The sequence below is a fragment of the Sarcophilus harrisii genome, chromosome 2 (assembly GCF_902635505.1).
Source record: "Sarcophilus harrisii chromosome 2, mSarHar1.11, whole genome shotgun sequence".
Lineage (NCBI taxonomy): Eukaryota > Metazoa > Chordata > Mammalia > Dasyuromorphia > Dasyuridae > Sarcophilus > Sarcophilus harrisii.
The window spans coordinates 33,443,040-33,467,947 of record NC_045427.1 but is presented as its reverse complement, the minus strand read 5'-3'; the positions used below and the strand labels follow the sequence as shown (position 1 = coordinate 33,467,947).

At 44.3% G+C, this 24,908-nt stretch overlaps 2 protein-coding genes across 4 annotated transcripts; one reads left to right on the top strand and one right to left on the bottom strand.

The window, feature by feature from the left end:
- Positions 1-8,680: 8,680 nt before the first annotated feature.
- On the bottom strand, positions 8,681-24,661 carry LOC100927822 (zinc finger protein 883). Of its 3 annotated transcripts, none has more exons than XM_031957148.1 (5): positions 24,438-24,661; positions 17,728-17,819; positions 14,638-14,764; positions 14,062-14,160; positions 8,681-11,708 (listed from the first exon to the last, which is right to left on the bottom strand). In XM_031957148.1, exons 2-5 carry the CDS (start codon positions 17,758-17,760, stop codon positions 10,096-10,098), a joined length of 1,872 nt encoding a protein of 623 aa, XP_031813008.1. In that variant the 5' UTR covers positions 17,761-17,819; positions 24,438-24,661; the 3' UTR covers positions 8,681-10,095. The 3 variants fall into 3 exon arrangements, with proteins under 3 accessions (XP_031813008.1, XP_031813010.1, XP_031813009.1); XM_031957150.1 differs by having other exon boundaries at positions 14,062-14,157; XM_031957149.1 differs by lacking the exon at positions 24,438-24,661 and having other exon boundaries at positions 17,728-18,158.
- On the top strand, positions 21,167-23,789 carry LOC116420950 (spidroin-1-like). Its single transcript, XM_031949215.1, has 3 exons — positions 21,167-21,242; positions 21,362-22,911; positions 23,043-23,789. Exons 1-3 carry the CDS (start codon positions 21,167-21,169, stop codon positions 23,787-23,789), a joined length of 2,373 nt encoding a protein of 790 aa, XP_031805075.1.
- Positions 24,662-24,908: the final 247 nt, after the last annotated feature.

The window sequence follows — 24,908 nt, the reverse complement described above, 5'->3', positions numbered from 1 at the left end:
GAAATGTAAACTTAATTTGAGAAATCAAACAATAGTTGCATATAGCCCACAATATTCCAGAGTGTTTCTGAACCAGATTAAATTGTAATTGGGGAAATATTTAACAAAAAAAAAATTCCAATAAAACAGTTCAGATTTTTACATTTGGAAACTAAACTAACATGTGACCCCCCAGGGATCCCATATTTATGGCATAGTGGCCCTCTTTTTATTTGAATGTTCCACTACTGTTCTAAATCAGTAAATTCTGTTAGAAAAAAAAATAATTTTTAAATAAGAAAAATGCAAAACAAAAATGCAAACCACTAATTGTCAAAAAATAACAAAGGATATAAGAAACCAGTATTAGAGCACCATGGAAAAACAGATGCACTAATTCACTCTTGGCGAAATTATACATTAGTCCATTGATTTAGGAAAACAATTTTGAAGGATGGTAAAAAATTATGAAATTGTTCATATCCTTTGTTCTAATGATCCCAGTTTCAGAACCTAAAACATTCAAGGATAGAAACTTCTCAACTATGCCAAAATATACAAAACTGCATTATTTGTGCCAATCCAAAACTAGAAAGTATTTTTACCCCTTAATTGGAAAGTGACTGACAAACAGTACTATGTAGTTACCAGAAAATATCATACAGTACAAATGGAGATTATAAATAATTCAGAGAAACATGGTAAAACTTGTATGAAAGCATGATTTATAATAGCATTGATCAGAGGACCAGATTTAGAACTGGAAAGATCTTTAGAGGCAATTGAATTCCATCTTCTCATTTCACAGATGAGGAAACAGATACAGGAAGAGTGTGACTTGTCACACACAGTTTGAATCTGAGACTAGGTTGAATTCAGATTTTCTTGAATGCAATTCTAATATACTATCAACTACTACAAGAGAGTTGATATAGTCAAATAAATGTGTCAACGAAGACTACATAAACGGGCAACAAAGCTCAAGTCACATGGCAGTTCCAAATTATTAAACAAAGCCACAAACGTTTTCTGTTAAAAATAGTTAAAAAGAATTGGGAAATTGCATATACAGTCACCCACAATCATCGTAGCTCATGCTTTTCACTGTAAAGTATTATGGAAGTGGAATGTTGTTAGGTCATTTGTTAAAACAAATGGCTTTGTTGGCTCTGCGCTGCTTCTAGACCCTGAAAAAACACATACTCCTTGGTCAGGCTTAAAAGTCTTTGGTCAGTTAAAGTTCTGTAATCAGGCTCCTGCCTTCCTATCAAAAATTATTTAATACTTAAATTAAATATTAATATTCCTACTTCATCAATACTTCCCATCTCACTATTTGACAAAAACTATTGAGAAAACTGGAAAATAGTATGACAGAAACTAGGCAAAGACCAACATCTTATACCACATACCAAGATATGGTGAAAATGGGTACATGATTTAGACATAAAAGGTGATACCATAAGCAAATTAGGAGAGCAAGGAAGAATTTACAAATCAGATTTATGGAGAAAGAAACAATTTATAAACAAACAAGAGACAGAAAACATTATGAAATGCAGAAAAGGAAAATGATAAATGTTGGAGAGAAGGTAGGAAAACTGAAATACAAATGCATTGTTGGTGGAGTCGTGAACTGATCCAATCATTCTGGAGAGCAATTTGGAATTATGACCAAACTATGTATATTCTTTGTTCCAGTAATACCACTGCTATGTCTATACTCCAAAGAGATGGAAAAAAGGAGGGAAGAATCCACATGTAAAAAATATTTATAGTGGCTTTTTTGTGGTGACAAAGAATTGGAAATTAAGGGAATGCTCACCAACTGGGGAATAGCTGAACAAATTGTGTTATATGAATATGATGAAATACTATTATTCTATAAGAAATGATGATCAGATTCAAATAGTAGTCAGATTCAAAAAACTTGAAGACTTACATGAACTGATGCTTGGTGAAATGAGCAGAACCGGGAGAACATTGTACACAGTAATAGTAACATTGTACAATAATCAACTTTGATAGACTTAGTTCTTCTTAGCAATACAATGGTCCCTAGCTCCTTAAATAATTCCCAGATTCATGATTAAAAATGCTATCCACATCCAGAGAAAGTCTGAATGAAGATTGAAGCATGCAATTTTCACTTTTTTTTTTCTTTCTCATGGCTTTTCCCTTTTATTCTGATTCTTCTTTTATAACATGACAAATGTGAAACTATGTTTAATGTGATTGTACATGTATAAGCTATCTTGGATTGCTTGACCTTCCCTTCTTAGGGATGGGAGAGGAAGGGGGAAAAAATTGAACTCAAAATCTTGTGAAAGTGAATATTGAAAATCTTCATTTAATTGGAAAAAATAAAATACAATCCAATGATATTTATGTATGTGTGTATATATTTGCATATATGTGGATAGATGAATATACATATCAGTCAGAAGGTTAGCAAATTTCCTAGCTAAGTATAATACAATGTGGCAGATATAACTGTTATATGACAATGTATCTTGAATGATAGAGCTCATATGAGCTCCTGAACCGTGAATTTTCAGTTTTGTTTTCCTATGAAATTAATCAGTATGGAACAAAAAAGGATTTTATGCTTATTGTAACAAATATATGAATTAAGAGCACACCCAAGGCACCTATCAAGTAATATTCATGTAATATATTATTTTAATGATAGAAGAAAATGAGTCAATATATTATGTACTGACATGATGTCTTCATAAATATGTAAAGTAACTGTTGTCCTTAAACATGCAGTAAATTATACATGAGGAAAAAGTTTTTTCCCCCATACTAATTAAAGCATTTTGAAATTTAACAGAGGAAGAAAGAAAATGGCCCAGTCCCCCCAATCTTCAGCAACCATGGGTCAATTAACCTCAAGGTAAGATCTTCCATCAGCAAAAACGATTATGAGTTGCTGAAGGCTTAGGTAATGAACGGCATTTTTTAGCAAGAAAATAGTTTAATATTAAAGCAAAACAAAACAAAGCTTGGCAATTAGGGGTTTCTTAAACTTGACATGTGATCTCTCTCCATTCCTCTGCATAGGCTGCCCACCACTGCCGAGAAGGCATTCCTCCTCACCTCTATCCCTTAGAATTCTTAAGTTTCTTTCAAGGCTCATCTCAAATACAGCCCTGGGGCTTGTTGGGAGCCTTGCAGCAAGGCAATGACTTCCTCCAGGTGGTGATGACCAGGGACTTCAGAGTCGGGGCTGCTCTGCCTTCCGGGCAGTGTCCACGCCGCCCGAGGGAGCGCTGAAGCTCGCCCCTAATCCGGGCACCTCCCTCCCCCCTAAATGCTGGGGGGGGGGGGGAACAAAGGATGCAAAGGCGAGAGCAAAGTCCAGAGACTGAAGCCTGGGCTATGAGGGGGAATGGTGCATGAGAAAGCCGCGGGCGGTCCGGGGTCAGTCTAGGCCTGTATTGGGGAGAGGGCTGGGGCTAGAGCTCAAAAAGGAGGGGCCGAGGGGGGCTGCGAAGCCCAAGAAGAAGGAACCAGCCCTGGCCACGCAGTCCAGCGAGAAGGAAGCGCGCGTGCGCGGAAAGGGCTCCAGGCCCCAAGGTCAGAGCTTCTTTCTCGGTTGGGGAACCAGACATCATTTCCCACAATTTTTTCGCACCCGCTACTCATGTACGCTCTGCGTCCTTCTGCTGAAGCCTTCTGGAAGTCGTAGTTCGGAGCTTTTGCGCAGCTGCAGATCCAGGGGTTCAGTGATTCTTGGCTTTGGACAGCTCCTCGGGCTGGGGAGAATGGGAAAGGAGGTGGGAGACTGCTGGGGAGGGGCTGAATATGGGTGTGCTTGCGGAAGGACGCTTGGCCCCAGGGCCGTCTTCCGAGGCGTCTGTGGATCTAGGAGCGCAGGAAGCTTTGCTTGGGACGGGAAGCTCATGGCTATGGAAGTCTAAGGCCTGAGTTCAAATCCCAGCCACTATAAACCGTTAGATTAGGACCTTAGCAGAAGATACTAGAAATTGAAGAATTTCTTTGAAATATGACTCATAGTGAGTTGTTGGAGGCTCTTCTCCCTGGAAAAGTCTTGAAATATCCCATTTAGCTGGAAATACTATAAGCTTACAATCTATGCCTGATCCTCCCCCTCCCTCCCAATAGTCACAAGGTATAAATGAACTAAATATGGATGGGGATGCATTTTCCCTCTTGGACTCAGATGGAGAAAGCAGTGGGCAAAAAAGCAGTCCAGCATTCTGTTTTCTAATTTGGTATTTTTGGTTTTCTTCAAATCCCAAGTAAGACTCCATTTTCCCCGAGATTTCTTTTCTTCTCCTTCCTCCTTAATGGTATTGCCTACTCTGTGTTAATTACCTTCAATTTATCCTGTGTATATCTAGTTTGTATGCAGCTGCTTTCATGTTACTTTGAGGTTCAAAGAAAACCCCAAAAGGTTTGGGTTGCACACTGTATCCTGGGGAGTCTCAAAAGAATTTTCAGGCTTGAACTCATCTCCAAGTCAAAGGACAAAGTTTATCATAATTATAACACCAATTTAAGTGGGTCAAGTTCCAAAAGAATTTAGCAAAGTACCAGAGGCAAGGAGACAAATTTATAAGAAAAAATTAGAGACCAGGAGCTTCATGTTACTTATTTGCTAGTTTTATGGCTTACAAATGGTTTGAGGGGTGGTCTGTTCACTATTGTTTCAGGAAGTTGGTTATCACTGACCTACAGATTGTTTATCTGACAGTCAGCAATGTATTCCTTAGACCAGGAGACTTTAGGACTGACAAACAGATTGTTAGAACAATAGCACTCCTAAAGCCAAGGGACCCCAGAGTTATTGCAACTATACTCCTAGAAGTTGCACTCCATCATTATCTCTCCCATTATACTGTGAGATGTTTGTGAGCAAGGATTAAGTTGTTGGCTGTTGGTTTTTTGTGGAGGAGAGGGCACTTTCTTTTTATCCCCAGCATTTAATAGTGCCTGATATATCATAAGCACTTAACATATGCTTGCTATCAACTCTTCGTTTCCCATCTGGATGCACTCCCAACTTTTTTTCATCATGCTCCAGGAATGTCTTCATCCTGCAAGATCACATCAGCCCTGGAATTCGATACTCTCTCCTCCAGGGACTGCTTCCTCCCTGGTTGGAGACTGATAGGTCATGAAACAAACAAAAAACAAAACAAAATCTGACTGAGAAGCAGTAGACAGATTTTCAGGTTTTGGAACATTTAATCAATATGATCCTCTGAATACAATGCTGATGAAACAAGTTTCCTTCAGGAGATATTTGCCAAATGATATCCTTCCAGAATCTAGGAAGACTCTGGCATTGTTTTCAGTGTTAGATGTAATACGTAATAGTGTAATGTTAGGTTCAAATATTACAGGCTCAATTTAAGATCTGCCTTCTAATGGTTGGACCAGGAAGCTCTGATGTTCCCTGAACCTCCGTTTAGGAGGAAATCCAGGTCAGTCAAGTATTTGTTTCCCGCCTGGCTACATTCCTGTAGACTTCTCTGACATGTCATGACTGAAGAACATCTTCACCTCCTTCCTATTGCTTTTCTGCATCCTTTTGCATAGCGTCTTCCCCCATTAGATTGTAAGTACCTTTAGGGTAAGAACTATCCTTTGTCTTTCTATATATTTTCAGTGCTTAGCAAAGTGTCTGGCACATAGTAGATGCTGAATAAATATTTACTGACTGACTAACTTGACTTTCCAAACTGGTACACTAGATTGTTCATGTTAAAAGTTATGTTTGGCACAACTAAAAAGAAAACCCTTCCACTCTCTTAGTACCACGAGAACCTATTCCAAAGTTACTGCTGAGATCTTGAGAACAGAAATGAAAAACTGATTCCATCAGTCATCACAATAAGCAGTGAGTTCATTGTGCAGTTTGTTGCCTTATGTTTATTATAAAGTCTTAATGCCACAGTATAAATAGAAAAGAGAAGCATAAGAAAGTTGCATCAATATTTTCACACACCTGAAAAAAAGTGTGAATAGGGATGAAAGAGCTAATACAAGAGACAATGTTGGTATATCCACAACATGGACATAAAGGCCTCAGGACATACAGTCAAATACTTTGCTAATTCTCAGTCAGACGAAATGACTGAATGGCCCGGGTTTACACTGAGGCCAGAGCAGCTAGACAGTGCTGGATCTGAATAGTTTTTATTGAAGCAGTTGGACAGGGTCCCCTTTTTCTGGCTCAGTGTGTATTGCAAAAGTGAGAAAATTGAATAAGCAAATGCAGGTGACAAAGCCTTATGAACGTATTTAAGCTGACCCTGGCACCAGCAAACTAAATAGGTTAGATGAAAAAACAAAACAAAACAAAATTTTTGACTGAGAAGCAGTAGACAAACTTTTGGGGTTTTGGGATATTTAATCAATTATGCTCCTCTGAACACAATGCTAATGAAACGTCTCATCCAGGACATAGTTGTCAAATGATATCCTTCCAAAAGCCAGTGAATCTAGGAAAACTTTGGCATTGTTTTCAGCGAAGATACACTGAATGTAATGTTGGGCTCAAATATTACAGGCTCATAATAAGATCTGCCTTCTAGTGACTGGGACATGAAGCTTTCAAATTTAACAGATGTTTATTTGTGATGTACAAATATATATATATATACTTTTAAATATTTAATATATATTATATATTTCAATATATTTAGTATATAATAATGCAATCCTAGCTAACATTTGCATAGCATCTTCAGGTTTGTAAAGTTATTTGCATTTATTTGCAAGTTATTTGCATTATAATCTCATTTTGTTTTCACAACAACCCTGGGTGACAGATGCTATTATTATCATCTTCTTTTACAGATAAGAAAACTGAGGCAGGCAGAGAGTGATTTGCTCAGGGTCACACAGCTAGGAAGTATCTGAGGCTGTATTTGAATCCAAGCCTTCCTGACTCCAAGTTTAGAAATCTACTGTACTACTTAGCGGCCTCATTACTCTCATTTAAAATAATGATATCAATGATTTTGTACCAATAATAAAAGACTTCTAAAAATTGCTTATTTCATCACTTTACATTTGTACTTTGAAAATGTTTTATAATGTACATAACAAATTTGCTTTTATTCTTCAGTCATTTTTCAGTTATGCCCAACTCTGTGATGCCATTTGGGGTTCTCTTGGCAGAGATACTGGATACTGGAGTGGTTGTCATTTCTTTCTCTAGCTGACTTTACAGATGAGGAAACTGAGGCAAACAGGGTGATGTGACTTGCCCAGGGTCACACAGCTAAGAAGTGTCTGAAGCCAGATTTGAACTCAGGAAGATGAGTTCTTCTGACTTCAGGCTCGGCACTCTGTGCACTAGGGTGCTGCCCAGCAACCCTTAGTATATTTGAACAGGTATATAATTTAGAAATAAAAACTCATGTATAAGGGTGCACCATCAAAAAGGTTTAGAGCCCATTGCTTTAAAGATTAGATTTAAGGGGAAGAGGAGAAAGCAGATGTAAGCTGTTAGGAGTCTGCTACTGCAATGACAGTGACAGGTGCCATTTATATAGTGCTAGGTGGGATTATTTAAAGGAAAGCTAACTCAGATTCTTATGGAGAAAAAAACCCAATACACAAAGACTCAAAGGAAGGGAAGCCTTATGTATCAATAAAGTCATGCATAAATGTATTCATGCATTTATATATTTTATAATAAGCAATATTAATTCACTTTTATTTCCCAGAGTGAGGAATCATAGCATTTGCAGAAGTAAACCTATCCCCATACACATGATAAGAAAGGCTCATAGACAATACAAAGCAGCCACCATGAAATGAACTGGAGCTTTCATAGTTCAACATATCCTACAACAGCAGGAGATGGGAAAATATGCAAAGGAGAACCAAGAATTTACCCAGGGATGTTCTTAGAAATGAAGAGAATATGTGGGAGGTAGAACCTGGCTCTGGAAATACTAATGAAAGGAGCCCTAGAGTCAGAGGCCAGTGGAGGTTAAATCCTGGCTCTGAAATTACTACCTATGAGAATCTGTCCTCCAATATAACATAACACATTGAAGGATCCTCAGATGCCTTCTAGTCCTACGGCCCTAAATGATATTAGGAGGCAAAGATGGAGCCTCTATAACAGAGAACAGTAAGATGACTCGAGGTGGCTTAAAAGTAGAAGAAATATAAGACAAATATTCAGGATAAAGCACTAATATTCTATACCACTTTATAGTTCCCAAGGAGTATAGTGGCAGTAGGGTGGTAGAAAGGAAGATGGGTGTGCATTGGTGTGAGGCTATTTCTCCTACCAACAGTCTAATGTAGGCCTCCAATATCACTGATTTGGATTGTGGCAATAGTTGTGGCAACTAGTTCTCCTTTATCTAGTACCTTCTTCAAAACATCACAAAAAGAGGTTAATTGATGGCATAGTAGAGAAGATTTGAGTTCAAATTTGACCTCAAATATTTTATTGTGTGATTTTCAGCAAATCATTGAACTTTTTAGCCTCAGTTTCCTTATTTGTAAAATGGAGACAATAGCATTGCCTTACAGGTTGTGTCAAATGAAGCCATACAGACAAATACATATGTATATTATATATATTCGTGTATATACATATACACAAATGAGGCTATATATGTGTGTGCATACATATACTCATTTATATATATACATATATGTGTATATATATATATATATATATATATATATAAAACTTCCTAAGCCTTAAAGTGTTACATAAATATTAGCAATTAACATATCCATCTTACTTATGTTTAAATTATATTCCTTTCTCTGCTGAAAATCTTTTGGGGACTTTCAATCACCCCTCAAAGTAAGTTCAAATTTTTTAGCCTTGACAATCAAAACCCTTCCTAAATTGGCATTGCCACACATTTTTATCTCATTCTACTGACAGGATCATCATTGATTTATTAAAAAATCTTTATGAAGTGCTTATTAAGTGCAAAGCACTGTGCTCTGTGTTGGGCATTAAAAGACAAAAGTAAAATGGCACCTTCATGAAGAGCTGGAAAAAACTTTGTGCTAAATGTGAGATTTCAATGTTTTACTTGTGGAAATTCCTTCTACCAATGAAGTGTGGTGAACAATCTGTAATTTTAAACCTCAGAAAGTCATCTGAGGAATTAAGGGATTCGCCTGTGGTCAAACAGCCATAAGTATGTGTCAGGAATAAGACTTGAAATCAGGCTATCCTGACTCCAAGGATGATTGATTTCACCATGGTGTCTGTCAGAAATGACTGTAGATATTATCTAATTTTCATTTTACAGACGAAGAATCCAACATCTGGAGAGATTAAATAATTTGTTCAAAGTCACATGGCTACTAAATGTTTGGTCCCAGTATCTGACTCATGGTTTAGCACTGTCTTCTATACTCTTAACTGCTAATTGCTAAACTGGATTATTTACCAAATCCCTCTAAAGTTCCATTCTGTTCTGCCTCTAGGCTTTGCCTATAGTATTCCCTAAGCCTGTAAAGTACTTTCCACTTAATGTCCTATTTTTTTTTAATATCACTGCACTAGCCTCTCCTCCACAAAGACTTCCCCAATCCTCACTGCCCTACCAGATTAATATCTGTAATATCTTTTCCTGCTTAGAATTTGCAAACTTCTTACTGTACATATCATATAATTACCATATATTGTTTTAATTATGTCACATTTTTTCCTCCCTTTTGCCTCTATGTGAGCCTTAAGTCAAGGACCATCTTTAACTTAATATTCTCAAATACCTAATACAATATAACTTCAATGGTACTTAATGGCATTTAATAGATATGAACAAGAGGGATAAAAAGGATACTGTCATTTTCCCTTCTCAAAGCAACAATGATGAGGTAGTTGGTGAAAAAAAATCTAACACCTATTCAGTTTTTAATAAATGATGAATTTATGACATCCCCCCATTATATAACAATTCCACAGTTCACCTTTAATATGAAGTCTCTGATGAGGGATGAACTATATTCATTACATTTATAAAGATTCTCCCCAGAAATAATTATTTGATGATCAGCAAGGTATTCCTTTGAAAGCTTTCCCAAATACATTATATTCAAAGGTTTCTCTCCAGTACAAATTGTCTAATGCTTAGCAAGATTTGCGAGTCACTTGAATGCTATCCCACATTCATTACACTGGAAAGGTTTCTCTCCAGTATGAATTCTATTATGTGCATTAAGGTTTCCCTTTCGACTGAAGGATTTCCCACATTCATTACATTTATAGGGTTTCACTCCAGTATGAGTTTTCTCATGTGTATTAAGGTTTCCCTTCCATCTGAAAGCTTTCCCACAGTCTTTACACTTATATGGTTTCTCTCCAGTATGGATTCTTTGATGTATATTAAGGCTTCCCTTCTGGTTGAAGGCTTTCCCACATTCATTACATTCAAATGGTTTCTCTCCAGTATGAATTATTTTATGTGTTTTAAGATGTTCCTTCCGGTTGAAAGAGTTTCCACATTCATTACACTTATAAGGTTTTTCTCCATTGTGAATTCTTTGGTGTTGCATTAGGGATGAGGTCTTCCTCAAACCTTTCCCACACTGATTACATTCAAGATGTTTCTCACCAGTATGAATTTTTTTATGCTCTTTAAGGTATCTACGCCATTTGAAAGATATACCACATTCATTACACTGAAAAGGTTTTTCTCCAGTATGAATTCTGGTATGAGCAATAAGGCTCCCTTTCCTGCTAAAGACTTTCCCACATTCATCGCATACATAGGGTTTCTCTCCGGTATGAATTTTTTTATGTGTATTAAGGTTTCCCATCCAGTTGAAGGCTTGTCCACATTCTTTACATTTATAGGGTTTCTCTCCAGTGTGAATTCTCTGATGCGCATTAAGGCTTCCCTTCTGGCTGAATGCTTTCCCACACTCATTGCATTCAAATGGTTTCTCTCCAGTATGAATTCTTTGATGTTGTATAAGGGATGAGCTTTTCCTGAAGCCTTTTCCACATTCATTACATTCGAAATATTTCTCTCCAGCATGATTTGTTTGATGCTGAATTAGGTACTGATTTTTCCTGAAGTCTTTTCCATATTCATTACATTCAAAAGATTTCTCTCTAGTATGAATAATCTTGTGTATTTTAAAATTTCCCTTTCGACTGAAGGCTTTCCCACATTCTTTACATTTATAGGGCTTCACTGTAGAATGAATTCTTTGGTTTGCAGTAAGGCAAGAGTTAATGTTGGAGGCTTTGCCACATGCATTGCATTTACATGCTTTCCCTTGAGAATGTATTCTATGGTAATAAATAAGGTTTGAGTGATAGCTGAAGGGCTTTCTACATTTATTATACTTGGACATTTTCTTGCCTAAGGAGAATCTATTATGTTTAATTAGGTCTGAAAACGGCTTAAAGTTCTTTCCAAGTGTATCATATTTATATGGACATTTTCTCACAGAAACTTTTTGTTGTGTGTCAAAAACTGACCCTAGACTGAGCTTTCTCCACAAAGTATTACCTTCATGAGCAGCACTTGGTTCATTTGAAGTTTTTCTGTGAGTCATTGTTACGTGTCTAGACTGTCTCTTTTGGTTGCATTTCTGCCTTTCTAACCTGATATCATAATTCCACATTTCTGACACTTTAGAATCTCGGATATCATTCTTTGTAAGTCTCTCACTAGATGATTCTCCCATAGAAATACACTGCTTGAGAGCTGATTCAATGGTTTTGAATCTCATCTTCTGATCAAGGGAACCTGAAAGAAACAAAGAAGTATCAATATCCATTGCTTTCTGAGCTGGGAAAAAAAAGGTGGCCTGTTCCAAGTTCTAGATTTTTTTTCTCCTTATTCATCATTAAGGAGGAACTGAAGTCTTTGGTAAATGAGATTAGAAAACCTAGCCACCCAATTTCCTAAATTAAAAAAAAAAAGGAAAATATGTAAATTCTAGAATCTAAAAGTAGTTAAACCTGAAACAAATCTCTGACAAAATTTAGGAACCTCTTATCAAACAGATATCTTTTTAAGGCTTCAAAAAAGAAAGTATGGATCCACAATATTCTTACTACACACAAATTGAATCCTCCTTTACAATAAAGAAAAAAAGTGAAGCAAAACCAACTGACACAGTGAATAAGTCTGAAAGTGTATGCAACATTCTGTTCCTGCCTCTTTACTGAGAGCAGAGAGGTAGGATTCCTTATCTAGTCTCTGGAACCAGGATTGAGCATTACACTTACTATGATTCTGACTTCCTTTTAATGCTCATTTCATTTACATTATTACATATACCATGTATATTTTCTTCCTGGTTCTGCTTACTTCATTGTATGTCAGTTTATATTGAATTTGTCTTGTCATTTCTTACAGCATAAAAATAATATTCCTCTGTACTCTCAAAACATAATTTTTTCTACTGTTTCCCAACTGAAGTACACAAACTTTTAGTTTTTTGGCAAAGTTTTATAAAAAGTAATGCTATGGATATGTTAGCATGTATAGAGTCTTTTTTTTTCTTTGACCCCCATGGGATTTCAGAATCAATTTTATAGGAAGATATGATGCAAAAACAAGTTTATTTCTTCTTACCTGAGGTATAAGAAATGCAGAAATCAAGTGACTAGGTCAAAGTATATGAAAGGAAGTTTTCAAGTGAATAACTATATGTTATCAATAGTCATCAAAAATGCTTCAAATTACTAGTGATCAGAGAAATGAAAATTAAAGCAAGAGAAAAATGATCAATATGAGAAGAGCTGGGGGAACACAAGCATACTAACATAGGCTGGTGGAGTTCTGAACTGGTAAAGCCCTTCTGCTGAGTAACTTAAATTGTGCATTTCCTCTGTACCAACAATAATACTCCTATATCACAAAAGAAAGAAGAAAAGTACCCACATGTACCACAATACTTCCAGCACCTCTTTTTGTAGTGCCAAGGAAGTAGAAATTAAAGGGTGTTCATCAATTGAGGAACAGATGAACAAATCACTGAAAATGTAATGGAGTATCATTGTGCTGTAGGAAATACTGAAGGGGATGGTGTCAGGGAAAATCTAGGAAAACCTACCTTGCATGAACTGATACAGAGTTAAAAGAACCTCTGACATAGGCTGGCTGTGTGATCCCGGGAAAACTAATTAACCACTCAGCAATTCTCTGAAAGTGTAAGTTGCAAAGAAGCTGTTCATTTGGATTGATAGAAAACATTATTTCATCAGGAACTTCCTTCCCTGATTAAATGGCAAGTCCACATCAAAAAGGAATATTGTTAATCTTGTTTGTAATAGAATTAAGAATGTCTAATATTTGTAAGTTGTTGTAACATTTGCAAAGCATTTGATACATTATCTCATTTTACTTAATATTAATAGTAATATTTCAATATTAAAATACTGGATGATAGATCAAGACTTCTTAAAAACTTTTGCCAGAAAACAACAACAAATACAAATTTTATAAGCATAAATGTGTCTTTCTGCCCTTAAATTCAAAAAACCAATTTTCCAATAATAGGGCTAGGGTTTGGAAGAAGGTTTTAGATCTGGGGATTTCAGCCAACCTCAAGCTACATGACCCAAGAAGGTTTGATGGCCACTAACATAAAGACACAAAGCATCTAGTAAGCACTGACTATTTGTGTCTGACCTGTGGCCGGGCACTCCGAGCTCCCATTGGCAAGATCAGCCATAGCTGGACACTAACCCAGTGATGTCATGCTGGTCTTCCTCTAGAACAAGGGACAACCACTAAGCAGCCAGAAGGTCACGTGCCGGGCAATTCTTAGTCTTGAGAAGCTTATATTCTATAGGGACTGAGCAAAAGTTTGTTTTTAGGTTTTTCTTAATAAAGGTCAGACTTATTCTGACAGGAAAGAGGAAAGGAAGCTCTGAAGAAGCAGATATTATGGGCAGAGAAGAAAAAGACACTAAAATGAGAGGGAAGGAAAAGGATGGGACACAGAGTGTGGACCAGAGAGGGGGCCCTGTTTCTCTGAGACTGGGGGGGAAGGATGAGGGCATCTGTGCCAGAAAAGGATCTGCTGAAGGGGAGAGCCAGGTTTCCAGGGAGTGAGCTCACCTTCTCAGACTAGTTTTTATTTACTCACCCAAGTAAGTGCTCAATGAAACTCTTCCCTCTGCAATCCATGGAGCTTCTCCTTTCTCCAACTGGGAAATCATGCTGGGTTTGATAATGGGAAGCCCTGCTGAATGCAAAATAAATAGGGATATCCAGAGCATGGTATCAAGGATCTTGCAAAGTTGTACTATATATTTCTTGGAAGCATGGTGGTCAGAATTGGTTTCATCTTGTACTCAGAACATGCATTTATTCTTTATTCTTTATTCTAACATATTCCCTGCTAAAAAGACAGGAACCTCTCCTGCATGCCTTCAGGGCCTTTCTCTGGGACTCTGGTGGAGAATATCTGACCTAGAGAAAATGCAAGCAGGAAATCATGTCTTCAGGAGCAGGGCCAAGAGGCTGGTCAGAGTCTCACAGGGAAAGATGGAACAGAAAGACTCTCTGATATCAGAGAATTTAGGATTGTCTCCATTTTAAATGTATTCATGAGAATCTTTCTTTACAACCAGTCAGAACTCAGTTCAGCCTTTAGGAAGAAAAAATGTAAAGACAAGTGCAAAAGATATATAATAATTCATGAGAAAGAAGCCATCTGTACCAAGGGAGATGAAGTTCTGATAGTTCTCCAACATCACGTCCCTGTACATGTCCTTCTGAGCAGGCTCCAACAGCCCCCATTCCTCCTGGGAGAAGTCCACTGCCACATCTTGGAAGGTCAGCGATTTCTGAAATGGCAAAACATGCTGCTCACCCAGAGCCGGTCCTCCATGGGGAGAAACACGAAGCCAGCAGAATGTAGAGGGGAGGGTTCTCACAGCAACAAAGTTTTTCAGTATTTCATGTCAAATATTTCCTAAGCACCCAAGGACTCTGCTTATCCCTTTAAACTATATTCTATACTGTTTAAATAATTTTACCTAGCAAATTCAGGAGTAAATTAAGGACTTTTATGATAGAAAACTGATGGCCTTTATAGGGAATATAAGTTTAGGAAGACAATAATTACTCTTCAATAGATAGCCAAAGGATAAGCCTGGCTCACATAGAACAACAAACTCATCACTAACCATACTCACATGGACTTGTGACTGCCTCAGTTCAGAATTCACTTCTCCCATAATGCACATCACAAGCCATGCAGGCTGCCCAGACTGTGAGCCCTCTCTAATCTCTTCCTAAAACCCTCCCCGGGGGCCATACTTGATCTCTCCCACCACACTCTAAGGGTACCAAAGAGCACTCTGGCTGAACCCTGCTCTTCCTGCTGCAAATGCATACTAGGAATACTGAGAGCAGGAAGCACAGTCTAATCCCACAGGAGCCCCAAATGGCAGGTCCCATACAAATTCAGGTCCCTTACCGGTCCAGGCAAAATTAATCTCCAACTTAAAGATGTACCAGCTGGGCTACTTTAAGGCAATAATGAAATACATTAGTCTATTTATCAGCAGGGAGCAGAAAGTCTGCCTCCACAGCCCACAGCCCCACCACAGTCTCTAACTGGGCAGTGAGATTTACATAAATGTCCATCAATGGGGAAATGCCCTTTTGCCCTACTGGAGGGCACAGAGCCTCCTGGCCACTGCTACTACTGGGGTCGCAGACACTGACCTGTGCATCCCACCCCAGACCACGACTCCCAGCCCTGTAACACAACAACCTTCAGAAGTAGGAGAAAGACCCCTAGAGAGAGATGCCCCCATGTGGTACAAACACCTCCCCAGAGGACTCATGCTCAGGGGAAGGGAGAGCATGAGACATGGCTCCCTCCTCCCACCTGCATGTCTGTGCTCCTCACAGTGTCAGCGGGGATTCCACTCCCAGGCGGGCTTGCCCTGCTTCTGAGAATAGGAGGCCCATGAGGCACTGCAGCCCCCGCCCTCACACCCTGGCCCCTTCCTTCACCACTGGGAATCCTTCCTACTGTGGGTGTGACCCAGGCTAGGACCTTCTGGGCCTCCCAGGATCAGACCCCAAACCCTCGTGTCCGGGAAGCTCAGGTTTGTAGGATATGCCACAGGAGTGCAGATGGAGAGTTCCAAAGGAAGCCGGGGCATGGAAAAACTCAGTGACATGCCCAGAGTGCCACAGTAAGGGCCTGAGGCAGGCAGGATTTGTAGCCAGGTCCTTTGATGACAAATCCTGCACTCTCACAAAATGGGAATGCTCAGCCTCGGAAGCTCACAAAGAATCTGAGTTCTTAAACTGTAGTGTGATCCCGTTCTGGCCAAGTCCTGGTCAAATGGAAGGAGGAAGGAGCACGGGGTTGGAAACACCTTCCTTTGCCCCTTCTCTCTGATTTACTAAAGACCTATGACTCTAAAAAATTACTGACCTCCCATCCTACCCCCTTGGATCTGCTCTCTTCATCCTTCCTGACATCTCAGGAAAACATGGGATCCCCATGTCCCAATTGTCCCATCTCCCAAAGGATCCTTCTGGAAGATCCTGGGTCAGGAGATGGTGCTGGCTGTAAGAAACCATGACTTCTCCCGGATACAAGATCTGGCCCAGAATGCTCGGTCTGTCCCTTGGAGGCATTGGCTGGGCCCTTCCTCTCCAACACCCATATTCCTTCAGCCAAACCTGCAGCAGCTTCTGAGGTACTTTCTTGTCAATGTAAAAATTTCCTCAATACTGAAAGTGCAGTTCATCCAGCACCTAGCCCAGTGCTTGGTACACAGCAAATACTTAATAAATGTCCATTGATGAATGAATGTCATGAATGAATGAAAGAATGAATGTCCTGTGAGACATTCATAGGGAAGCTTTTGTTAAAACTACACTGAGCTGTGGCTACTACTAACGTCAGAGGGCACAAGTTCCACCTGTCCAGATTTGCTGCATCTAATCTCTGATTCCTTGGGGAAACATACAGGCCACCTCAACCCTAAGGGAACAACAGCTAGGGACTGACCCAAGTGAGGGGATCAAGGCAGATATTTTAAAAACTGGCTTCCCTGGAGAACTGAAAGGCTGGAGTGCCAGCTGCCTTCCCACTCTTCCCTCTCTCTTGATCCTCCAGAGACCCTGCTCGATCCCCATTGTCGATCCGGACAGCAATTACATGAGGCCCTACCTCTTGGACAAAGGCAGACCTTATGAAAGTATCTCTGTTACCAAAACAAGACCAGCCCCAAAGTGGAGACAGCAAGCCTGGCTAGCATCATGGAAGAGAATGGGGTTAAGGTCAAGGAATGGGAGGCTACCGGAAGACCCAAAGTGGGGAATGGGGAGGCCTGAGTGCACAGGTCCATGTGGGAAGATCTAGGAAGCTTGTACTTGCTTTGTGATCCTCAGCATGGAGAATTCCTTCCTGTCCTTGACGTTAACGTCTCCTGACCTTAACATAGGAACAGCAAACTACGCTGGATTTGGAGGGCAGTTACCTGGGTTGGAATCTGAGCTCTATTATTATTAACTGTGTGATCTTGGGGATGGAACCTGGCCTTGCTGAGACTATTTTCTCTGACAACTGGGCATATTAGAAGGATGGCTCCAAGGTAGCTTCTAACTCTACTTCTACATCCATAAGAAGAAGCAGGATATTCTGTGGGAGAACAGATTGAGGTAAGGCCCATTGATGTGAACAGGGTGAGGAAAGAAGATGAAGGAAAAGGGAAAGAGATGCATCCACACTTTGAGAAATGATATGGAATCTCAGGAAAGACAGGACATCCTAACTCACCTGGGATCTGGCTGGCGAGAAGCTGGAAGCCATTCCTTTTGCCTCGGTAATTCTACTTCCTGGGGGAAGGGCAGAGTCTTGAGAAGACAGGCCTGAGGGAGGAGGGAGAAGTTACAGAAGGGGCCAACCTGGCCTCCCTACTGCCCCCCTACTATAAATATTGCGGAAGTGAGAGTCACATGGTATCAGCACGGCTCCATTTTGGAGGTTATTTAGCTAGTCAATTGGGAGACTGCCAAGGATGCAGTTTAATTCATGCTACTCTTGTGGACAGGATAGAGATCTGGGCTGGATAACAATAGGTGAATGAAAAAATGGTTCAATGGCTACAAAAAACAACCATAAATCATTCACAATATCAATCACAGGATTTTCAGCTATATACATGCACCATAGAGAAGGGTGTTTTGTATATACATACACACAGAGACACAATACATGTTGACACAAGATACATATATGTAGACATACATATTTGGGGTCTTTTCTTGGTTCTTAAAAAAAAAAGGTTGAATGGATTCTTGGTAAATTCTCTTCTTATTCTATTAATTTGAATTTCCATGGAACCATCCCAGAAAGGACAGTTACAAGTATTCCTGAAGCTTCTTTTTAACACAGATTTTCCACTATCTGATTTAAAGTATTGTATAAATGTTATATATTGGTAAAGAAAGCACCTAGAATGAGGAAGATGAGAGGCTTCTGTCCTGATCAAACTACATATGTAGTATCATGTTCCATTCCAAGCACTATATTTGAGGAAGGACATTGGTAAGCAGAGACACTGATAAGGATGTTGATAAAAGAACATGGATAAGGTACATAGGAGAGAAGATGGGATTCCTGTTCATGTACCAGTTTGACAAAATTGACTCGGAGGTTACATCAAAGTCTGAGATTCCCAGATAATGAAGAGCCTCAAAATTATGCCATGTGAAGACCAGTCCAGAGAATAAAGGCTGTTTAATCTGGAAAGGAGAAGGCTTGGGGGGAAAGGTGTGCAGCCTGTCTTTAAGTATCTGAAGAGCTGTCATATAAAAGACGGATTAGGCTGATGCTACCTGACAGCAAGGTCAGATCCGGATCAATGCATGAACCTTGCAGCTAGGAGCAGGGGATCATGGACTGAGAAGGGACGACAGAGGCCATCGACTCGGAATCCTGCAATCTACTAATGGAGAAGCAGGCTCAGGTAGGGAATGAGCTGCTCAGTGTCAGAAGTGGGATGAGTTGGTGATGTCATGTCAAAGCCACATCACTTTGCTTTTTGACAGAGCTGTCACTCATGATATGAAGGCCAAGGGATACTTGTATCACAGCAAAAAACTGAAAAATTCTCTCAGGGATAAAAACAAAGGTAATGAAATATACTCTGCCCCTGTGACCCTTCCTGGATTGGTGGGTTCCTCTAAGGAGCTCCATGTGAAGGAACGTGCTCAGGGCAACCATGCCTTCATTCCTTTCTCCACTGTTTTCCTGGGTCTCTGGGCTTTCTCCACCATGTTCCCTGTGCGTGTCCCTCCTGTCCTCTCCTAGTCTTCAGCTCCCTTTCATGTGCTGTTCTCACCCACTGGCATGGAAGTTTCTTGTCTTTCTGCTTGTTAAATGCAATCCTTGTGGAGGGCCACCTCCAGTCGTCTAGATCTGTGTTTGGCCACTGGACCCAGATGGCTCTGGAGGGGAAAGTGAGGCAGTTGACCTGGCTCAATCCTCCCTCGCTAAAATCCAATTCACTTGCATGTCACCTCCCAGATGTCATGGACCTCCTTAATCCCTGTGATTAGCACAGTGTGTAGCACATACTCAGTGCTTAATAAAAGTGCCGATTTGTGGACATGATGGAACTGTGCTGGCTGGCAGCAGGGAAGGGCAGCTTCAGAACTGGTTGAATCACAGCTCCCAAGGACTAGTGACCAACATCAACCAAGAAAGGGCCCCTATTGTATCTCCTTGGCCACCCCAGGTTATCCTAGTCCCATGGAACATTTTTATCAATGATTTAGATGACATGCTTGTTAAATGTGTAGGTGACAGAAAGCTGCAAGGGATCAGTAATGTTACATGAGAGAATTAGCATCTGAAAGACCAGGACCCACATCAGAATACAAAGCCACATCTAGTGACATAAAAGAAAACTGGAAGGCTCAATGTGGAAACACTCCAGTATCTGGCATATATCAAGTGCTTAATAAATGCTTGTAGACTAATTGTTTTAGTATCTGGTACAGAGCAAGTGCTTAATAAATGTTTGTGGTCTAATTATTTTAGTGTCTGGAACACAGTAAGTGCTTAATAAATGCTTGTATACATTTTTTTAAATTAACTATGCTACGACGGTGGGGAGTAGGGGGAAAGAGAGTTTTAGTGGAGAATTAGCTAAAAATCTCTGAAGCCAGTAGACAAACAAGATATCACACCCATTTCTATGTTTTGAAGTATCAGAGTTTTTGCCTCATTTTCTCTTAGTTTCTCTGGAAAGTTCCTTCTGAAAACCTGCAGCCTCACCTAGAGCAAAGTGGAAAAGAGCCATTTTCTCACCATAAACTGAGACCTCTTCATCACAGCACTTGAGAGCTGAAAGAGCTTGAGAGATTAAAGAGCCAATCTGTGTCTAGAAAGCACACATGCCACAAGAGAGCTGACATACGCTGGAAGGCCTCCAAGGAAGGAGAGCCCACCTCTTCTGCTAGTAGCCCATGCTGCATCTGGAGAGCTCTAGGAAGCCCAAATCGGCCTGCCTCCAACTTGCTCTGGGGACAGAGTCTTTTTGTGGCACAGTCCTTCAGATAACTAATTCAGACAGTATGGCCTTTCTGAATCTTCCCTTCTCCAGTTCTTTCAGCTGATTCTCCAGGATATGAATCCAAAGCCCTTCCCCAATCTGTTTGCCCTCATGGAGGTCCCCTCCCACTTATCACCAGCCTTATTTCTTTTTTTGCAAGATATTCAGGGTTAAGTGACTTGCCAAGGTCACACATCTAGTAAGTGTCAAGTGTCTGGGACCAGATTGAACTCAGGAGCTCCAGACTATAGGGCTAGTGCCCTACCCATTATACCCCCCAGTGGCCCCAGACCACCGCTCTTCTTAATGAAACTTGGAACTGAAGACAATCCTCTGGATGGAGTCTGACTAAGGTGGGGCAGGACAGACTCTCTCATCTCCCGCTTCCTGGAAATTCTGCATCTTTTCCCATTGGCTCTTGGGGTGCCCTATCACACTGACCACTGCTTAGGAGTTTGCAGTCCAATTGCTTTCACAAAATTCGCTAGCCAAGTTCCTATCGCTGAGAACTGGTGAAACTGTTTTAAACCCAAGCATTCATGCTCACTGAGTTTCCTTTTCTTGGGCTCAGTCCAGGGCTCCCAACTCTTGAGATTTATGTGGATCCTGATTCTGTCCTCGGACGCTAGCTGTCCCTCCCAGCTTTGTGGGTCCCACATGTGTGCAGGACACGGCATCTACGCTTTATCTAAAGCGCTGACAGAAACGTTCCACAGCCCAGGGCCAAGCTCGGGTGGAAGCATCATGGGCTGAGCCCCCGAAGACCTCCCGGCCCATTAACTACGACTGAGTCTGGCGTCTGACCCGGTTCAACAGCATGATTTAATCAGCGTCTTCCATCCTCTCCACAAGAATGGCAAGTTATTACTTTATCGGATGTTTCACTTAGACCTCAGCAAACAGATCTAGAGCTGACCAGCGCTCTAGACGAAGCCCTGCTGGCTTCCCAGCCGTTCCTGAAGGGCTGTGCGGTTGGGAAGCCTCCCCCAGAGGTGACAGTCTCCAGGTTGGAGATTCTCCCGAGGCCGGGCGCAGGGCGGAGGGAGCGCCCCGGGGCTGCAGCTGCAGGCTGGTCCCTTCCCAGCACGCTTCCTCCCGAGGAGCCCTCGCCCGGCTCTCCCCATCCCGGGTGCCCCGGCTTCTCACCTCGCGGCCGAAGCCCCACGCCCAGCCCCTCCCCAGCAAGGTCTCAGGCTGGGTCTCCCGCCCAGTTCCTGCGGCCTCGGCGGCTCCCGCGGGCGGGGCGGGGCCAGCGCCGGAGAAGGGGCCCCGCCGGGAGGGACTCCGGCATCCTTCCCTGCGCTACAGCGGAGGGGGCGGGGCTCGGGAGGGCCACCTGCAGGTCCTGGCCCAGCAGGGGCGGGCAGGAGGGACTCCGGCATCCTTCCCTGCGCTACAGCGGAGGGGGCGGGGCTCCGGGAGGGCCACCTGCAGGTCCGGGCAGGGGCGAGCAGGGAGGGACTCCGGCATCCTTCCCTGTGCTACAGCAGAGGGGGCGGGCTCCGGGAGGGCCACCTGCAGGTCCGGGCAGGGGGCGGGCAGGGAGGGACTCCGGCATCCTTCCCCTGCCCTACTACGAGGGGGGCTCCGGGAGGGCCACCTGCAGGTCCGGGTCGGGCAGGGAGGGACTCCGGCATCCTTCCCTGCGCTACAGCGGAGGGGCGGGGCTCCGGGAGGGCCACCTGCAGGTCCGGGGCCCAGCAGGGGGCGGGCAGGAGGGACTCCGGCATCCTTCCCTGCGCTACAGCCGGAGGGGCGGGGCTCCGGGAGCGCCACCTGCAGGTCCGGGCAGGGGCGAGCAGGGAGGGACTCCGCATCCTTCCCTGTGCTACAGCAGAGGGGCGGGCTCGGGAGGGCCACCTGCAGGTCCGGGCAGGGGGCGGGCAGGGAGGGACTCCGGCATCCTTCACCGCGCAACAGCGGAGGGGGCGGGGCTCCGGGAAGGCCACCTGCAGGTCCGGGCAGGGGGGCGGGGTGGGAGGGACTCCGGCATCCTTCACCGCGCTACAGCGGAGGGGGCGGGGCTCCGGGAGCGCCACCTGCAGGTCCGGGCAGGGGCGGGCAGGAGGGACTCCGGCATCCTTCCCCTGCCCTACTACGAGGGGGCGGGGCTCCGGGAGGGCCACCTACAGGTCCGGGTCGGGCAGGGAGGGACTCCGGCATCCTTCCCTGCGCTACAGCGGAGGGGGCGGGGCTCGGGAGGGCCACCTGCAGGTCCTGGCCCAGCAGGGGGGGCGGGCAGGAGGGACTCCGGCATCCTTCCCTGCGCTACAGCGGAGGGGGCGGGGCTCCGGGAGGGCCACCTGCAGGTCCTGGCCCAGCAGGGGGGGCGGGCAGGAGGGACTCCGGCATCCTTCCCGCGCTACAGCGGAGGGGCGGGGCTCCGGGAGCGCCACCTGCAGGTCCGGGTCGGGCAGGGAGGGACTCCGGCATCCTTCCCTGCGCTACAGCGGAGGGGGCGGGGCTCCGGGAGCGCCACCTGCAGGTCCGGGTCGGGCAGGGAGGGACTCCGGCATCCTTCCCTGCGCTACAGCGGAGGGCAGGGGCCCAGGAGGGCCACCTGCAGGTCCGGGCAGGGGGGCGGGGTGGGAGGGACTCCGGCATCCTTCACCGCGCTACAGCGGAGGGGGCGGGGCTCCGGGAGCGCCACCTGCAGGTCCGGGCAGGGGGCGAGCAGGGAGGGACTCCGGCATCCTTCCCTGCGCGACAGCGGAGGGGGCGGGGCTCCGGGAGGGCCACCTACAGGTCCGGGTCGGGCAGGGAGGGACTCCGGCATCCTTCCCTGCGCTACAGCGGAGGGGCGGGCTCCGGGAGCGCCACCTGCAGGTCCGGGTCGGGCAGGGAGGGACTCCGGCATCCTTCCCTGCGCTACAGCGGAGGGGCGGGGCCCCGGGAGGGCCACCTGCAGGTCCGGGCAGGGGGGCGGGGTGGGAGGGACTCCGGCATCCTTCCCTGCGCTACAGCGGAGGGGCGGGGCTCCGGGAGCGCCACCTGCAGGTCCGGGTCGGGCAGGGAGGGACTCCGGCATCCTTCCCTGCCCTACTACGAGGGGGCGGGGCTCCGGGAGGGCCTCCTGCGCGGACCGGGCAGGGGGGCGGGCTGGGAAGGACTCCGGCATCCTTCACCGCGCAACAGCGGAGGGGGCGGGGCTCCGGGAGCGCCACCCGCAGGTCCGGGTCGGGCAGGGGGCGGGCAGGGAGGCAGCGGCTCCCCCCGGGCCTCGGGCTTGCCTGCGGCCGGACTCCATCGGCTCAGGGCCCTCTCCCGGAGGAGATCCTGAAGTACCGAGTGCGGGTAACCCGCAAACCCGGGCATGGGACGGAGGGGCTGGAAACGCTTCCCTCCTCTCTCAAAGGAAGTAACCAAGCAGTGTTATGGATGTATGTAGTGGAGAAGGGGGGGCTGGGCAGGCAGGGCGGAGGGGGACCCCGGAGGGGGCAGGGCGGAGGGGGATCTGGGGCGCGTTCTCTGCGGACAGCGAGAGGTGAACGGCGCAGGACAGTGGGCGCACGTGCCCTCTCTGCCTCCGTTTCCTCCTCTGTACAATAAGCTGGAGAAGCAAAGGGCAAAGCCCTGGGGAGCGCTGCCAAGAAGACCCCCAAAGGGACCGCAGAGAGGCACAAGGACAAATGACGAACTAAACACTTTTGACAAAGTCACTTTATCTGACCCTCATGACAACCCTGAGAAGTTAAGTACGGCCGTTACCCCCACTTTACACTCGGGGAAAATGAGGCAGAGCTGAGGGGACTCCCCTAGGTCTCACGGGTAAGGCCCTCGAGGCAGAGGCAGAGGCAGAATTCGAACCCACGGTCTGGGAGAAGACTGAAGGGGAAGGGAGACTCAGGCAACCCCGCGGCCCCGCCCCGCCCCTCGAAAACACACCCCGCGCTGCCCCGCCCTCGCCGCCGAACACACACACACTCACGCGCACTTTCACCCACTGGCTCGCCTGCTGATGTCCGGCTCCCTCCGAGTACTAAAAACAAAGGGATGAAATGAAGCGCCCCTGAAAACTGCGCCTGCGTAGGCTTAGCCACGAACTACGATTCCCATAATTCCTCGGTGTAGGAAGCAGTCCGAGGGCCCGCGCACGTGCTACACCTATGGGCTTCCGGGAGTTGAAGTCCTCGCAGTCGGCTCCTTTGAGGGTCATTCCTTTATGCTTCTATTCTCCCCCTTCCTCCTCGTTCCAACCCCGGAATTCCCCGAATTTGAAAAAATGGACGTAAAGGGCGAAAATCGCACACTTATATTTGTGCTTTCCTTAAGAGGTCGAAGCAAGGGACGGGATTGCGGCCTAGAATCAGGAAGCTTTGTCTTAATTTAGCCGAAATCTCGCGAGAACGAACGCGTGATTCACTACAACTAGCATCTTTCCGCTAAGCCTTTGAACTTG

Excerpts from the sequence above, each read along its gene's own strand:
- LOC116420950 (XM_031949215.1), top strand. The coding sequence starts at position 21,167 with ATGTGTGCAGGACACGGCATCTACGCTTTATCTAAAGCGCTGACAGAA. Across the intron at positions 21,243-21,361 it reads CAGCCCAGGGCCAAGCTCGG|AATGGCAAGTTATTACTTTA; the intron begins GTGGAAGCATCA and ends CCTCTCCACAAG. Across the intron at positions 22,912-23,042 it reads TCCGGGAGCGCCACCTGCAG|CGGAGGGCAGGGGCCCAGGA; the intron begins GTCCGGGTCGGG and ends CCTGCGCTACAG.
- LOC100927822 (XM_031957148.1), bottom strand. The coding sequence starts at position 17,760 with ATGGCTTCCAGCTTCTCGCCAGCCAGATCCCAG. Across the intron at positions 14,161-14,637 it reads TCAGAACTTCATCTCCCTTG|CAGGGCTTCCCATTATCAAA; the intron begins GTACAGATGGCT and ends TTTTGCATTCAG. Across the intron at positions 11,709-14,061 it reads TTCATTGAGCACTTACTTGG|GTTCCCTTGATCAGAAGATG; the intron begins GTGAGTAAATAA and ends TGTTTCTTTCAG.